The sequence below is a fragment of the Halichoerus grypus genome, chromosome 5 (assembly GCF_964656455.1).
Source record: "Halichoerus grypus chromosome 5, mHalGry1.hap1.1, whole genome shotgun sequence".
In the NCBI taxonomy this organism is placed as follows: domain Eukaryota; kingdom Metazoa; phylum Chordata; class Mammalia; order Carnivora; family Phocidae; genus Halichoerus; species Halichoerus grypus.
Genome location: NC_135716.1, coordinates 26,102,963 through 26,121,688, shown reverse-complemented (window position 1 = coordinate 26,121,688; position 18,726 = coordinate 26,102,963). Strand labels below are relative to the sequence as shown.

Genomic DNA, 18,726 nt, shown 5'->3' with positions numbered 1-18,726 from the left:
TTTAAGAATGTTGATGCTGTTATGTGGTTCATAAATACTCAAAACTGGAGTTTTTGTTAGGATATGATGTCTCCTTTTGATAACTATAAAATGTTCTTGTTTTAAAAAAAATACATGTTGGGGTGCCTGGCTTACTCAGTTGGTTAAACGATCAACTCTTGATTTTGGCTCAGGTCATATCTCAGTGGTTGTGAGATCGAGCCCCGTGTTGGGCTGCACCCTCAGCGTGGAGTCAGCTTGAGATTCTCTCCTTCCCCTACTCCCTCCCCTGCCCTGCATGCATTCTCTCGCTCTCTCAAATAAATAAATATATCTTAAAAAAAAAAAAAGTATGTGTTGGTGAAGATGTGGAAAAACTGGAACCCTTATACAATGTTGATAGGAATGTAAATTGGTGGAACCACTATGGAAAACAGTATGGAGGTTTCTCAAAGAAATTAAAAGTAGATCTATTATATGATCTAGCAATCCCATCTGAGTATATTTACAAAACATTTGAAATAATCTCAAAGAGACATCTGTGCTCCTATTTTCATTGCAGCATCACTCACAATAGCCAAGATATGGAAACAACTGAAATGCCTATTAAAAGATAAATTAATAAAGAAAAGATGGTATATACATACAATGTAATATCATTGTCTTAAAAAAAGAGAAGGAAATCCTGCCAAAAGCAACAACATGGATGAACCTAGTACAGATTATACTAAGTGAAATAAGCCAGACAAAGAAGGACAAATACTACATGACAGCACTTATATGAAGGATCTAAAATAGTCAAATTTAAAAAAAAATGATAAAAAACAGATAAATAAATAAATACATAAAAATAGTCAAACTCCTAGAAATAGAAAGTAGAATGATGGCTGCCAAGGCTGGAGGAAAGGGGAAGCTTCTCTTCAACAGGTATAAAGTTTCAGTGATGCAAGATGAGTAAGTTCTAGAAATCTGCTGCACCACATTGTACCTATAGTTAACACTACTGTATTGTGTATTAAAAACTTGAGGGTAAATCTCATTGTTCTTACAATAAAAGAAAAAAGAAAACACTTGTAAATTCTGTTGAAAATAATTAAAACTTTATATAGTTTTGTAAATGAATTGGAGGAGCACATCAAAATCTTTAAAAAATAAGACAATATTCTCTCCTGACAAAGTCTATTTAATTTCTACATTCAAAAAATTAATATTTAAAAATTAATATAAACTTGTTCTTAAATTTCTTGAGTAGCACATGATATTATATTTACCTGTGTATTCAAGGTGAAATCCTGCAGCAGAAACGCTGATGTCTGATTGAAAATTTAGATATAGATTATTAGACGTACTATTCAACAGATGGGGTATTGTTGTTCCTGAAATGATAATTGGAAAGGCAGGTCAATGATCACATAATAAATATTATAGTAAAACTAAGTAAGTTAACTACTAATCAGCCAATAGATTGTCACTGAAATTATGTATTGGTCAAGTGTTTTTTCAGGAATTGTTTGATAAAAAAATATGTCCCACATTTCTCTTTCATTTTATTGTTTGTGACTATCTCCAAGGAGATGGTCCTTTGAGATCACTCTAGATTGCTCCCTAAAAATAGGCAGGCACAAAGAGCTGGTCAAAGCAGTAAATTTTACAGGTCACCTAAAATAAATGTTTTGAATTTCATGTGGATTTCAATATTCCATGCATGAGCTAATGGGAAGTTTAATTTTAAAGTTTGCAGGTGATTTTTATAGTATAGTAACTTAAGATTATGTATGGGTTCAGAGGATTATATTTATTGCCCTTTTTATTATATATGTTATATACAAATATATTATATATGCATTTCATTTATGTATGTATGCATGGATGTATGTATGTTCTTCTATACCAGGTAAAGTACCTTGATGTATCTTATACTCTGACAGCAAAGCTGGTAAGTAGTGTTTGAAAAATCCCAATTATAAACTAGTGTTAGCCGTGTCTCCCAGCAAATACATTATAATGATGTACTTCTGAATTTCTAAAGGAAGTCAACTTGACTTTATTCAGTTATAGAGTTGAAAACAAAATATCTGCTTGAAGCAATTACTTCTTGACTATTTGACATTGAGTAATAGTTCAAGATCCTTAAGATTACAACTCAAGCAATTTCAAATGACAAGCATAAAAAAAGTGTCAATTCTATGTTTTAAGATAACATATTAGTTGATAATGTTGCAAATTTTTTCTGTAACTAGTTACTTTATACTACTTTGTATAAATCTGTGGACCTTAACCACTCACTGATCCTTCTATAAAGGAAGTCAGGACTAATTCATTATAGAACATATAATTGCTTTGTTTTTGTTTTTGTTTTCAACCTGTTATCTGTCCATAGTATCCTCACTGAATCACTGAAGACAGAGGTAAAATCACCCTGCCCTTAGTCTCCTAGAGAATCTTAGTGATTAAGAGTTCTGGCTCTGGAGTCACACCAGCTGGGCTCCAGTCTCATTCTAACATTAGCTGTACAATCTCGGGCAACTTAATCTCTCTAAGCTTCAATCAAGTACCAGAACTGCTAGAAAGAGCAAATGAGGAGATGTATGACAAGCCTCACATAGAGCTAGCACTTGGTAAATCAACAGCTGTTGTCACTTTTATTATCTTCATTGTTGTATTTATTATTAAGAAAGTATACCCTCAATCTATTCTAAACAAATGTATACTCAAAATGTTATGAGATTTCTTCCAAGAAAGACTTCTACCTTAACCTGTATCTAAAATACTTTCTATGACTAAACCAAGTCACTCCTACTCCAGATATTTCTTCTTTCCTTTTCTCAATGGTGACGCTGAAAAACTGGTTATCATACTCTATTTTAAAATCTATTAAAAACTTAAAACCATTCATGCTGATTCAAGTATATCTGAAATGTAGAAGTTCATGGTTTAGCTATGTTCCTATGTCTACGGTTAAAAAGTATAATAAAGTAAAAAGTATAGTTAAAGTTAGAGTAAAACGATTTCACTTTTCATTTGCTGGAAAAAGCTGTTAGATTATTGCATAAATTACCTTTAAAAACCTTAACAAATTTAAAAACCTTCTGGTCTTGGTACCTGGGTATTAATTCACTTTATATAATTTTATTCATTTCCTAGAAATAATTTTAAATTCTCTTTATTCTCACTCAACAGTACCTTGTAACATTTACCATGTTGTTACACAGTCTCTAAAATTATTTTAATGGCTGGGTAACACTCTATTGAATAGATAGAGCATAATTACCAAGCACTGTCTAATTTTTAACTATTTAAGGGAAAAGGGCACACATATTATTCCTGAACCACAGCTCAGCTGAAAATATTACTATAAAGGCATCAATAAATAATTACATAAATATAGTAAGAATATAGTAAGGTTTTAAACAGCAATTTCAATGTCATTACCTTTTATGCCTTTCAAATTTCTCACCTTGTAATTTAGTTCCCTGTGTATAGTTTATAAAAAGGAATTTAAACTGCCAAGTCAGAGTCTTGGAAACTCTTTTAAAAAGAGAGAGAGATTTCTATATTCCTAATTATATCTGTGTTTTAATTAAGCTCAGCTCTTCTATTTACCTGAATAACTTCCGAGGCGTGGAGCATTGTTGTCTCCCCCATCATAAAAGTCCAGAGAATCCCAATTATGTTCTGTAGCAAAGCTGACAACTTGCACCTGTGAAATAATAATTACTGATAAGAAAACATATTTCTAACAAGATACTAATATTACAGTCTTCCTCACCGTATTAGAAGAGAGAACTCCAAGCTGGGACTATGTCACTGTGGCTCTTCATAGAAGGATTTTAACAGAATTGGTCTTTGCCATTGTGGCACCAGCCTACAGGAGCTGACTTTGGTGAGAAGAGCCTATGGGGCACCTAGCAGTGTTCACTATGGGTATAACATTGATAATGTCTGTCACCATCTCAGAATACTCTCTTTATTAAAGACTGTGGGTTAGGGGTGTCTGGGTGGCTCAGTCAGTTAAGTGTCTGACTCTTGATTTCGGCTCAGGTCATGATCTCAGGGTCATGAGATGGAGCCCCACATGGAGCCCGTGTCTGCTCAGCAGGGAGTCTGTTTGTCCCTCTCCCTCCCCTTATACCCCTTTCCCCCACTCTCTTTTACTCTCTCTCTGTATCTATATATCTAAAGTAAATAAAGAAATAAAAACTAAAAAAATAAAAATAAGCCTTTGGGTTAATTAATGTCTCAGTGCCAGGAATCCCAATGCATGTTCTAAACAACTGGTGAACTTTTATGTTTTGGAGTGTTCGATTTTTGCCAGTTTAGCTAGGTTTATACTGGATACATTTTATTTTCCTTTATTTGCCTAACCTTTGCTCAATTTCCTTTCATTAAAAAAATAACATTATTATCCCCTATGCACATTTTTAATAGGTCTCAATATAGATGACCAAAATTAAACTTTATAACTGATTTGGGTACATCTTTTAAAGATTATTTTTATGAATGGAGTCATAATAACTAAATTACTGTGAAAGTCCCTAAAGTTGATAAGGGAAATGCTCGAGTACAATTCTCTCATGTCTATTAAATTTTATTTAAAGAAAGAGGCATGTGTTACTTTGTTGCACTTCACTTGGCACAGCTTGAGCTTTTGCAAGAACCCACAGGACCCCCACAACTGTGGATGTGATCCTTTTTCTCTTTCTGTAGTATATATTTTATTGTTTTGGAGGAAGGGAAGGACTAACTTTATTAAAATAAATTTATTTTATTTAGCTAAAGTCTGTTATAATTGTAAGCACTGCACTCATTCACTAAATAATTATCACAAGTGCATTCATTAAAAATTTCTTATCCACAAAATAGACCATCATCATTCTTCCCGTCAAGTGAATGCTGGTGTCTCCTTTCCAGGGGTGAGTGCCACATGGCAACAGATACCCTGCCTGTGTGACAGGCATTAGGCCCAATGGCAATGTTCCAGGACAGGAAGAAGAATGGAATTAAAGCTGTATGACTGTAATATTATCACCACCTCCTTAAACAATGATCAATTCTCTCTTCATATCTGAATTTTCCTTTCTTACAATTCAGGGGAAGAAAAGATCACATTCAGCTGGGAAAAAAAAAAAGGAAAAGAAAAGGAAAAAAAAATGTAAGAATTCATGCAGGAGTTGACATTTGAGATAAGCTAAATGTATTGAGAGGTTTTCCACTGAAAGAGATTATTGAGTTATAAAAATGTAGAGGGGGCAAGCCATGAGGTGGATTTAGTGAACCATAAGTAATCCAATTTAGCCACAGTAGAAGGTATTTACATATGAGGAAATATGCATGCAAAGTTAGGAAAAGGAGAGAAAAGTTAGAAAGAGAGAGCTTAGTGGATAAATACAAAAGACTGCAGAGTTAGGACGCATGGATTTGCAGCTTCTTGGCTCCCTCCACTGGCTGCCATGTAATACTAAAGAGTTGTTAATCTCTCTATGTCTTCAATTACTCATATAAATCATCGTAGTAAAGGTATCTGATTCATAGAATTGTTGTAAAAACTAAATTAATTTTAGTTGAAAATAGTGTCCAGTGTGTATAAAGGATTTAATGTATCTTAGTTGCGACAGATTGGCCAAGAGTCTAGAAAGACTGAACACCACCGCAATAATTATGCAAGTGAGCAGTCCACTGAAGGTTTTAGAAGGAGCAAAATCAGAACTGCTTTAAGTACTGCACTGCATTGGATGAAAAAAATATAAGTGAAAAGACAATTTCAGTGTCCACTGCAGTAGTCTGTGTGAGAAACAATGAAAAATTGAAGTAGATCGGAGGCAGGAATAAATAGTAGAAGGGGGGACAGAGATGCCCCCCATATGTTGCTACAGGGGAAGTTACTGGCTTTTGTGTAATCTGAATAAGGGACGGAAGTGAGAGGGAAGACTTAAGAATAATTTATCTTTTTTTCCTGAGTTATGGAGATCAGAGGGGTGGTGAGAACAAAAATGAAGACATCTGTAGGAAAGCCTATTACCTTAATGAGAAGAACAAATTTTGCTTAATTCTGGATACATATGTATAGCAGACTGAATATTGGCTTCCAAAAATATCAGGTCCTCATCCCTGGCACCTATACATATTGCCTTATGTGGAAGGAAAAAAAAAAAAAAGATCTTTCAGATGGAATTTAACTAAGCATCTTGCGATAGGGAGATTATCCTGGATTATTCAAATGGGCCCTAAATACAATCATAAGAAAGATGTCAAAGGAGATTAACACAGAAGAGAAGAAGGCACTGTGACCATGTGGGCAAGAAATGGAGTCATACAGTGGGACACCAAGGAGTGCCGGCAGCCACCGGCAGTTAGAAGAAGCAAGGAAGGGCCTCCCGTAGAGCCTGGGCAGAGGGAAGAGTGGAGGGTCCGAGCACAGCCCTGGCAGCAGCTCAGCCGCAGCTCAGGAACACTGCTTTGGGACTTCTGGCCTCCAGCACTGGGAGACAATAAACTTCAGCTACTCTAAGCTATCAAGTGCCTGGTACTTCCAGCAGCCACACGAAACTATCACAATTTGCCACTCAGAGTCTGGGCAAACCGTGAATGTAGTTTGGCACAATAAACACAGAGGGTGTGGGAGACTCAAGTAAATGACTGAGGACCCACAATGACAAAAAGCCAAATAGGAGGCAAAGTCAAAGATTTAAAAAGAAAAAAAAAAAAAAACGCTATTGATTCAGCGTTTAGAAGAATTTTGCATTACCTCTGAAACAAATAATGCAATATATGTTAAGAAAGAAAAAAAGAAGAAGAAGAATGTAGCAGGAGGGGAAGAATGAAGGGGGGGAAATCGGAGGGGGAGAAGAACCATGAGAGACAATGGACTCTGAAAAACAAACTGAGGGTTCTAGAGGGGAGGGGGTTGGGAGGATGGGTTAGCCTGGTGATGGGTATTGAGGAGGGCACGTTCTGCGTGGAGCACTGGGTGTTATGCACAAACAGTGAATCATGGAACACTATATCTAAAACTAATGATGTAATGTATGGGGATTAACATAACAATAAAAAAAATTAAAAAAAAAAAAGAAGAATTTTGCATTAGATGGAGCTGTCCATCATGGCAACAGGATAGCTTTATGAGGTAATGAATTTCCAATCACTAAAACCAGATATTTCTCATATAGACATTCACATCTCATTTTAATGTGCTTGTTAGATTATATTAACTCATGATGATCATTCTACAAATTGACACAGTTAAGTAATGAACATTATTTTCCCATGGTTATTCACATAAAGATCGCTCTTCTGCTTGATAACTTTGTTATTAGCCCTTTTGGAATTCTCCATCAATATACTTTGCTAAAATAGACAGGCAAATACACTAGTCCCCACAAACTTCTCATGTAAACTTAATATAACAAATCACTCTATTTGCTGGGCTCTTTCTAAAGATAGCTCAATTACTCTATATTATTTGTAACTTTTCCAGCATTTTAAATGTTTCTTTTTCCACCACTGGTTATCCCATTTCATCTTGTATAGGATTTATTGAATATTCATATAATTCTTTATTCACACACATATTCATCCTAACTGAATAAAATAAAATAAGCATTACTTTAAACCTGATGTAGCAGTCAGGTAGCTTTTAGGTAAAATTAGTGAAATTTCAAATATAAATCACATATTAAATATGTGTGTGTATGTGTTATGTAATTTTCTATTATTATAGATATGTCTAAAATTACCATACATAAAGAGGTTAATTAGAAAAAAAGTGTTTGGCAGTCCTTTAGACTATTTAAATTTAAAAATCCAGTACACTTCACACCCTGTTTAAACTTGATAAATGCGTTGTTAAACTCAAATTCTGTTTTCTAATGTGTGATCATTAAATAAAATGCTTCCTCAGTGAAAGATTTTATAGTGGTATTGATATTAAGTGTCTAGTTTTGAGTAGTGTTTGGCTAGGACATGTGATATACAATGTACTTTGTCTGCAGATGTCTTATTAGTTCATCATGCTGTCTTAACTCCTTAAAATAGTCCAAAACTCCACTGCTTGGGGAGGTATTCATTGGTTCATTCTAAAAATATTTACTGAGCATGCTAGCTGCCAGAGCAGACTGAGTTAGTGCCCTCATGATCTTATGGATAATTAACTAAGTAGTAACAGTAAAATGTGATGGGTGTTATAATAAGGAAATTACAGGGACATATGAGAACATACAGCACGGGACTTAACCTTTTCTCAAGTTCACAGAAAGTCTTCCACAGAACTGTTTTAAAGTTGAGACAGAAATGATGACTAAGAATAAACAAAATAAAGGGAGATCAAGCAGAGTGTTGTCTGCAAAGAGAACAACATGCATAAAGGCCCAAAGGCAAAAGAGAACTAAAATAGTGTAAACAGAAGAGGTAAGAAATGAGGACAAAGCACAAAGGCATAATCAACTTGTCAAGGAGTTAAGCATATAGGAGACAGCTGAAGTATTGTGAGCAGGAAAGTGATATTAGTAGGTTTTTAATTTTAGGTTACTCTACTCTCTTTGCCCTCTGAGGAATAGATTGAAGGAGAAAAAGAACCTGGGACAGGGATTATGACCACCCAATCTTAAGTGATAAAAATTTGGATGGAGAGAAATAGACTTATTTGATTTATGAAAGACAGACCTGACACTGACATATTTCATTGTATAGAGCAGGAGAAGAAAAAAAATCATCAAGATTTCTGGCTTGTGCAACTGAATGGATGAGGGGTTCATTTTGAGTCAGAGAACACTGGAGAAGTTCCATAATAATGAGAAAAAATCATGAAGTCAATTTTGAACAGGTTGAATTTGAAATTCCAGCAAGAAGTTTAGCTGAAAATGCCCAGTGGGCAGTTAGATATGTGTCATGAAGCTTAGGTGAAAGGTCTGAGTTGGATATTTAGGTTTGAGAACCAACATTTATTCAGTCTTCATTAAAAAAAGAATGTTTTCTGATGGTCTATTATGATGCAGGTCCTGGGCTTCATCAGCACAAAATGGTAGCTAAAGACATGGAAGTAGACAAGATGGCAGAGAGAATGGTGTAAGGTAAGATGAACAAACACCACAGAATCTCTCAAACATTGTATCTGATGTGTTGAGTAGAAAGAGAAGACCATGTTCCCAAATGTAGAAGCAAGAGCCACTGATGTAAAAAAGAAAATAAAACAAAAGTCCAAGAGAGTACTGGTGCCATGAAAACTAAGGAGGAAAAACATGTTTTAAGAGTGACAGGAGAATAGGCATGATCAGAATGTTGCTGTCAGAATAAGCAGGATGAGCAACACAATGCATTTACTGACCTATAGGTCCTCAGTGATTGCTACGAGTGGCTCATTTAGAGCAATGGAAGCTAAAGCCACATTGCAGGGCTCAAAAACAAAAAATGAGAATTAGAGGGGAAATGCTGGTTTGTTTGTTTGTTTTTTATTGTAAGCTGAGACAGAAATGGACAAGCTGATATTAACATATAGAGGCTCTAGGATAACCTTCATAAACTGACACTATATGATACAGCAAATATTCTATGAAGGTTCTAAAGTTATCATCTGATTTCAGATTTTCTGTACAACCTGGAACATGGACAATTCTAAGATTCTTGTTCATTCTACCAGTGATGAGATAGGATTGATTGGTTTTCCCTGAATTTTACAAGTTAGCCATAAAATGATAGTACAGCTAGTCAGAATATAAGCATAGATCTATAGTCTTTTCATTTTTAATGTCCTTAAAACACTGTAAACATACATTTCATATTTTCTCATTGGTTTACTGACCTATTTTACTCCTAACACCCATCAAGTGATTTTTTTTAATTTTCTGAAAAATTACAAAGATAAATTCAAAAGTTGATTTTTTTTAACTGAAAATTATACTACTCTCGAATTTCAGTTTTAATGAATGATTTCTTGGCTACTTTTTCCATAGCTGATAGATATCCCAAGTATCCAAAGGAAAGCCTTATGACTCAATTGGAGAAGTAATCAAGTTATTTTTATGAAATATAGATTATGTACTATTTTGTAAAGAATAATTACTTTCCATGGAATATATATGGACTCAGGAATAAAATGCCATCAATTTATCCAGAAACAATCTCCTTGTAAAACAGAATAACTGGTCAAATTTCTCCTCCCCAGTTATAATAATATGGTATATCGTGTTGATTGTCTATAGACTAGCATCCCTGTTCCTTGCTAACAGAGAATTGGTTTTGTTCGATTAAATGAGGACAGTATATATCAGAGAAAGCTGAGCCCCTTGCTTAATCCAGGTACTTAATGTTGATTTGTTTGAGACAAATCATAATAAATTTTTTTGCTACTGGCCAGTATATGGCTTAGGAATGGATACTCTTGCAATTTTGGTCAATAGTACAGGAAGGAAAGTCTACTGGAAGGATTTCTAAAAAGTTTTTTTAACCACTGTAAAGGTACGTAAGATAGAAACATTCCATTTTGGCTATTGGCCATTACTGCGTAAAGCTGTTATGTCTAGAGCTTTGTAGTAATCTCAAGATCATGAGAAAAGAAGCTTAAGAACTAGGCCAACATGCTAAAACAGCAGAGAAGAGAGACAGAAAAACCCAGATCAGGAAGGACACAACTAAACCTCTAAAGTAAAAAACCCTTACCCCAAGATTCCATGTCATGTAGAGCAACATATTTTTACTTATTGCTTATGCCTTCTTGAATTGGTTTTCTGTTTTTTTGCAGGTGGAAAAAGTAACAAATATCTTTCTATTTACATTCAACCATGCCAGGGAAAAGCACTGGCTAAACCTTTGGAAGTAACCTGCAACCTGTCATCTCTGAAAAGGATTAACTTCAAACATACAATGAAAAGGAGAAAGATTTAAATTTCCTTACTTGAATGCCAGCTCCCTCTGGCACTGTGATCTTCCATACACAATTCAGATTGTTGTCATAAGGCTCAGGGTATCCAGGAGACAAAATAGTCCCTTTGCGCTTCGTTAAAATTCCACCACAGGGCACTAAAAGTAAAACAATTCAAGAGAGGGAGTTAATTCTAATGCAAAGGATTAAAATAAGAGAAAAGGTCAGAGATAACATCTTAGACAGATACTAGAATTGCAAACACAGCCAAATCTTACTATTTTTTAAAACTCATAAGAACAATGAAAATTAAATCTTTCTTCCTAAAAACTTTTATAAAAATAAGTAGACAACATAAATGGATAAGCTTACAATGACATATCTAAACTCATCCTACAATTAACTCAATGACAGCCTATCATCTCCAGTATATTACTAAAAAGTGCATTGGCACATTTGCATTAAAATTGCTCGTATCTAGAAATGGAATTTTTTGAAGAATTATCTTGTATTTGTTACCTTTTTCTTTATGCATCCTTTAAAGAGTAATAGCATCTTTTCAGGAGTAATCAAGATGATAATAACATTTATACAGAGCCTACTGATTGCCTGGGACTCTTCTAAGCAATTTACAGATTTTTAACTCATTAAAGCCTCCCAACAATCCAATGAGATATAAATAAATATTCTCCTTATTTTATAGGAAATAGAGTCACTAAGCGATTCAATAACTTGCCCGAGATCACAGAGCTAGTAAGAGATGAAGATGAAATTTGAATACTGATAGTTTGGCTCCAGTCCATGTCCTTCAGTGGAAGAAAGAGACTTGATATGGGGCCAGTCTGGTTATTGCCAGTACAGTATGGAAAGAAAAAGTGAGTGTGTAGACCTGATCTGAAGTCAATAAAGGCCTCTATCACTTTTTAAAAAAAAAAGATTTTATTTATTTATTTGACAGAGAGAGACACAGCGAGAGAGGGAATACAAGCAGAGGGAGTGGGAGAGGGAGAAGCAGGCTTCCTGCCGAGCAGGGAGCCTGATGTGGGACTCCATCCCAGGACCCTGGGATCATGACCTGAGCCAAAGGAAGATGCTTAATGACTGAGCCACCCAGGCACCCCTTCTATCACTTTTTTAAAAAGTACTAAGTACTAATCTTAAAATAAAATTCTCATACCACTGGTACGATCAGTTTGGCTCTGGGCATGACCTAACTTACAATGTTAAATACTGTGTGATGTTAGATATGTTCCTTAAACTCTCTGAAACTCAGACACCTTATATGTGAAATGATAATGCAGTTGTTTAAAAAGGGCTTTTGTGAAAAATATATAGATAGGATAACGTACATAAAGAAGCTAGCACATTGCTCAGAATACAGTGAGAGGTCAATAAATTGTACTTCATTTTACTATTTCCTTTCACAACTATTATTATTTTAGATACCACTGGCACTCTGATCCTTGGGCACTTGTTGTAGTCTGGTTTTAACAGTGAGTTATCAGGATATACCTTTTATAATAATAATTTTTAAAAAGTTAATAATAGTTTTCTGCTACTTCCAAAGCCTAATGCAAAAACATAGGACAATTGCTCAAAAGAGTGCTACAAATGTTTTTAATAGTGTAAGAATGTATCCTTAAAGAAAACCATTTTGTTGTAATTTCCTATAAATTTATGTTATTGGGTTATATATTAATTCAGGTTAAATTGGTCAGAAAAGAATTTAGCTCCTGTAAAAAGAAACCCAACAGTTTTAGATGACTTAAGAATTAACATGCCAGGAGTGGAAGAAGAATTCCGTAATAGAGATTTACCCCAAAAACAGATTAAAAATAAGTGATTGATGAAGTGCTGATTCTGAGTTCAAAGAAAATACAGATGCTCTTCGTCTCCATTGGCACTATCCTACCTCACTCTCATTTTTTTTTCTAGGTTACTATATTAATCATATCAAGGGACCTTGTTATGGTGGGTATATTATCCATGTAATATGTCTCATTATTAATAAAATGACCTTTTTAAAATTAAAATTTGATCATGTTATTTCACTGCTGAAAATCCTTCAGAAATCTCCCTGTTGCCTCAATTCTAAGGATAAATACAGTTAACTTTATCATTCTCTAACTACATCTCCAGGCTTATAGGTACCCACGATTTCCCAATATGTCACCATCCCAATCCTCCCCAGTTCAGCCTACTGAACTAATGTACTCTCTTAATGCTGTGATTTGGTATGTCCTTCTCCCACATAGCCAACACTACCATCCATGGTCATTCAATGTTGATTTTACCTCTTTACCTCTTTGCTAACTCCCTTACCTGTTAAGTGTCCCATAGTTTTCCATAGCACCAAGTTCTTTCTTAATACAGCTCTATGATAGTATAGCTCATATTATGCTTTCATATTCTTTATATGTTAGTCTCTTCCAATAGACTGAAGTCTGAGAAGATGAAGCAATCAACTTTTTGTCTGGAAGTCTGCTCACTGTGGTGCCAAGATTCTAACGCACCTACCCTTCATATTCTAAGGTTTCCTTCCCTGCTGCTACAGTGACAAATCCCCTCTTCCTCACTTTCCAGTCTGTCCTCCAACAATTTCATCAGGTTTTTGTCTTCACTCCATTGAAATGATTATGCCAAAGTCACCAGAATATTCTTGTTGCAATGTGATATTCAATTCTTAATTTGCATTTTACTCAATCTATGAGTAATTATCTCTGCCTGTTGATCACTTCATCTACCGTGAGCCTTTCTTTGGCCATGGAGACCACACTAGCCTGCTTTTTTTCTATACCACTGGCTATACTCAGAATCAATCTTTCTTTCTTTCTTTCCTTTCTTTTCTTTCTTTCCTTTCTTTTCTTTTCTTTCTTTCTTTCTTTTCTTTCTTTCTTTCTTTCTTTGTCTTTCTTTCTTTCTTTCTTTCTTTCTTTCTTTCTTTCTTTCTTTCTTTCTTTCTTTCTTTCCTCTTTCTTCCTTCTTTCTTTCTTTCTCTTTCTTTCTTTCTTTCTCTTTCTTTCTTTCTCTTTCTTTCTTTCTCTCTCTTTCTTTCTTTCTTTCTTTCTTTCTTTCTTTCTTTCTTTCTTTCTTTCTTTCTTTCTTTCTTTCTTTTCTTTCTTTCTCCTTCTTTCTTTGTAGCTCACCCTCCTCCCCTGATCCTTTTCATGTTGTAACACTCTCTGACCTAGGCCATCTTCTCTTTTCTTTCTGTCACCCCTCAAAAATGGCATCTATTTCCATGTCATCAATATAGTATGACTACTAAATGTTTATCCCAAATTCTGACTTTTGCTCAGAATCCTACAATAATATGCCTAATAAGCGTCTGAAAACTAATATGTCTAAAACAATACTTTTGAAAATTTCCTCTACCTATACCATTCTCCATTTCAGTAAATGTCACTATCATTCACCTAGTTCTAGGCCAAAAATCTAGGACTCATTCATCTTAATTTCTCTTTTTTAATATTCAAATTCACATTTACATCTGTGTTCAACCTATCAGTAAACTTTCCCATTTCCATTTAAAAAAATATATTGTAGAGGTGCCTGGGTGGCTCAGTTAAGCATCTGCCTTCGGCTCAGGTCATGATCCCAGGGTCCTGGGATCGAGCCCCACATCAGGCTCCCTGCTCAGCAGGAAGTCTGCTTCTCCCTCTCCCACTCCCCCTGCTTGTGTTCCCTCTCTTGCTATCTCTCTCTCTGTCAAATAAATAAGTAAAATCTTTAAATATATATAAATGTATATCTATTTATATATATATATATATAAAGCAAATATTTAAATATATATATAGCAAAGCTTATCAATTCTCATCCCTGACCATGACCTTCCTATCAAAATTACCATTACTTTTCTTCTCCACTATTTCAATAGCCTTCCATTCTGTCTTCTTGCTTCTACTCCATCCCTCTTTATACTGGCCACAGTGATTTTTTAGAAACTAAGACCACGTCATTCCCTAGGTCACTGAATTCCCTCACTGCTTAGAGAAAAGTCAAACTTCCCACAGCCTGTGAGGGTCCATATGACTTGGCCTCTGCTCTGCCTCCCCAAATTCTTCTATCATGCTTGCCATCATTCACTCTGTTCCAAACGCCTGGGATTCTTGCTGTGGCTTGAACATGTCAAGATCTGTCTCTGCCTCACAGTCTATACACATGTTTACCTCCAAGACTTTTATAACCCCCTCCGTTCATTTCATTTGGATATAAAACAGCAGCATGTCCTGGGTGTCTTCTGCTGACCTCCAGCCCTTTCTTTTTTCCCCATAGTACATACCACTATCTGAATTACTGATGTGTTGCTCAATCTCCCACTACTAAAATGTAAACTCCGAAAGGGCAGGAATCTTAATCTTCTTATTCAAAGCTAGAAGAGAGACTGACAATTGGTAAGCACTCACTAAATGTTTGTTGAATAAACTGTTGATAGACTGGTTGTGTATCTGTGTATATATTGTGGTTACAGGTCCCTCTTCATTATTCCTGCATTATTCCTTTCTCCCAGTATTTTCTTAAATAAGCCATATATAACAATATAAATTTCATATTACAGTATACAAATATACTATAAAAGTATCCCCGGATATGCATTACTATACACATGATATTTTATAAAGCTTCAATTCCCACATATATTACTTACCCTAATATTTTTTCCTATTTTAAAAGATATATATTTCCCTACTGATTTGTAATACACTATATAACATATGGAGTAAGAGAACAGGCTTTAGACAAGCATCCTGGGTTCCAATCCTAATTCTGCTTTTATCGCTAAACCACAGAGGTTTTACTATCTTAAGAGAAATAATAATCTTATCTACCTCCTGATGTTGATATCAACATTAAAAAAGAAAATGCTTAATAGTGCTTCTTACAAATACTGATTGCTATTTATTATTATTTTGAGTAACCTCTTCATGGATGAATGGATGGATGAATAAATGAATCAATGAATTTGTATTTATTTCCTCATCAATTTCTCTCCTGCTCTAAGAAAAGATGATATAAACAGGTGTTGCCATGGAGCTAGTACAAGTAAAAGTAGTTCTTTCTGGGATTCTAAAGGTTCTCTATGTTGGGGGGGAGGGTAACCAGATAAAGGTGATGGATAAGCAACTATTTAAAGTCTTTTTGCCCAGGGCACCTGGGTGGCTCAGTCGTTAAGGGTTTGCCTTCGGCTCAGGTCATGATCCCAGGGTCCTGGGATCGAGCCCCGCATGGAGCCCCACATCGAGCCCCACATTGAGCCCCACATCGGGCTCCTTGCTCTGCAGGGAGCCTGCTTCTCCCTCTCCCACTCCCCCTGCTTGTGTTCCCTCTCTTGCTGTGTCTCTCTCTGTCAAATAAATAAAAAAATCTTTAAAATAAATAAATAAATAAATAAATAGACTTTTTGCCTAAGGGCAATAAATGGCAGGTTCAGGGGCTTTTCAAAAGAGACCCCCCACTAACAAAAGTACTTTTGCTTAAGGCCATATATTGTCAGAGTTATTAGTGGCTGCAGGGGATTATTTGAATCACAGAGTCTCAGAGGAGAGCTTGGAATTTCATGAGACTGAAAATATTAAGAAATCTGAAGTGTAACAAGGTCAAATTTGGAAGATAAAAACTCAGTCTTTGGCATATTTTTCAGTTTTATATTTATTCCAAGTCCAATGTTCTTATCAAAATATCACTGTACTTCATTATAATTTGCCTAAGAATGGCTGGATATGACAGATTTGTGCAAGATTACTAAGTATCATTTACATACTGTTCATTTAAACTTGTGGATCCCCTAGCTTAGTATTTGACCATTTTAACTATAAGCACCACCCACATATCATGACTAATGGGGCTGCTTTTCACTCAACAGTTTAATTTCAGTCTGTCAGTTTTTGCAAAATTATGGAACATTTTATTGTGTTTCACTATAACAACAACAACAAAAAAAGGAAAGTGTTGGTAATAGTAGTAAGAACCGTGAAACTAAAATAATACAGTGGAGATGGAAAGCATTAGGATTGTGGAAAGCTGCCTTCTTTTGGATTCAAATGGATGCTCACTTAGCTTAAGTTGTTAACTGAGCATTCACTGAACAGTAAAGGTAGAGAAAATACAATTATAAAATCTGGTAAATAGACTGTCAAAGATTATATCTAAACTCTAAAAAATAGAGAATTTGTTCTCTCTCAGAATAAAACCACCTATATAATATGTAAGTCTATTGTTTGTGTTTTACCTATGTCTCTTTCCTACAGAAATATTCTCAGAAGAGGTCTAAACTTCCAATGGCTTGTAAAGGTCTAAGCAAGCAAAGTGAGCAAGAGCATCACCATCTGGTGGGGAGGGTGTTGTAATGAGCACTGGGTACTATATAAGACTGATGAATCACAGACCTGTACCCCTGAAACAAATAAAAAAAAATAAATTAAAAAAGCCTGAAATTAAAAATACATGGGCCCTGGACTTGGGAAATTGTCCAGTTGTTTGAGGTCTACAAGAATTCAGGAAATTATCACAGTTAATTGTTAAAACCCATTCCCCAAGCAAATGTTTATTGAACACCTATTAAATGCCAGGAGGAACATAAAAACAATACAGTGTCAGGGCAGAGGAGGACAAGAAAGATTAAGCAACTAAAAACAAAACAAAATAAACAAAAAACAAAAACAAACAAAAAACCCCAAGCTACATATAATATGGGAGATGGTTGTCATTAAGGAGAAGCAGGGTAAAGGTATAGAACAAATGGAGGATGGGTAGCAGAAAATTATTTTGGATAGGATGTTCAAGGAAGATTATCAGGTTGAATGAAGTGATGTAGTAAGCCTAAAAGATATCTTTGGGAATGCATGTTCCAAGCAGGAAAAATAGTTCAAAGATCTTGAGGCAATTAATATTTTATCCATGAACAAATGTTGAAAATGAACGAAAATTAAAGCTAATGCTTTGGGGCACCTGGGTGGCTCAGTAGGTTAAGCATCCAACTCTCGATTTTGGCTCAGGTCATGATCTCAGGGTCATGAGATCGAGCCCTGCGTTGGGCTCTGCGCTCAGCCAGAGTCTGCTTGTCCCTCTCCCTCTGCTCCTTCCCCTCCCACCTCAAATAAATAAATAAATAAAATCTTTTAAAAAATAAAATAAATAAAATTAAAGATAATGCTTTGATACTAACCTAGAGATGATTGTGTACTTGACTCTCATATTTGAATCTTTAAGACATCAAACCTTTTCCTTTTTTGAATATTTTAAGACACAATTATTTTTATTCAGAATATTTTGAAGCTAAAAATATTTACAATTAAACATAGCAATACAAGTATATTTTCATTTATGTAGAGACTAGCAGTTGGACCAAATGGTAGAACCTAAACTGAGTTATCATCTGAGTGTCATTTAGAATCATCACCTTTCTATTTTTGGTCTCACACTGATACCATAGTTTCTTCTGTTATACATTCAATTTTCTGGATTTACCAGGGTGTACATTATTTCTTAAATGGTATAAAGTAATCCTTTTCATGTGAACTAGGCAGTTGCTGTCTTATTCAATTTTCTATCTCTAGGTATGCATTTTCAAACCAATGGAAAGTAAAAGGTAGTCTGTTCTATGTTCAGATTCTCCAGAGACGCAGCAACAGGTTTCTCAAAAAGGCCAGGGACCTACCTACAGATGGACTTCTGATGGAGAGACTGCAATGGCTCCTGACTACTTCACCTTTTGCCCTTAAAGTAGAAAGTGAGGCTGAATCCAGCCAGGTTGGGGAAAATACACTGACATTTACTCTGGAAGTTGAATGTCAGCCATGAACTAGGGTCTGGTCTGAAAGTCTGATAGGTTTGAGTGCCTAGTAGGCGCTCTTGTCCTTGCTGAAATGACCATAGTTGAATAGGATCATCTT

At 35.2% G+C, this 18,726-nt stretch overlaps 1 protein-coding gene across 6 annotated transcripts in view; it reads right to left on the bottom strand.

Moving 5' to 3' along the window:
- The window catches only part of CSMD3 (CUB and Sushi multiple domains 3), a 1,190,044-nt gene that overhangs the window by 140,292 nt on the left and 1,031,026 nt on the right, over window positions 1-18,726 (bottom strand). For all 6 annotated transcript variants that reach the window (XM_078072078.1, XM_078072080.1, XM_078072079.1 and 3 more), the window contains 3 exons: window positions 10,865-10,989; window positions 3,583-3,679; window positions 1,251-1,355 (listed from right to left, as the gene is read on the bottom strand). In XM_078072078.1, the coding sequence (XP_077928204.1) occupies window positions 1,251-1,355; window positions 3,583-3,679; window positions 10,865-10,989 (327 nt within the window). The remainder of the gene's footprint in view (window positions 1-1,250; window positions 1,356-3,582; window positions 3,680-10,864; window positions 10,990-18,726) is intronic.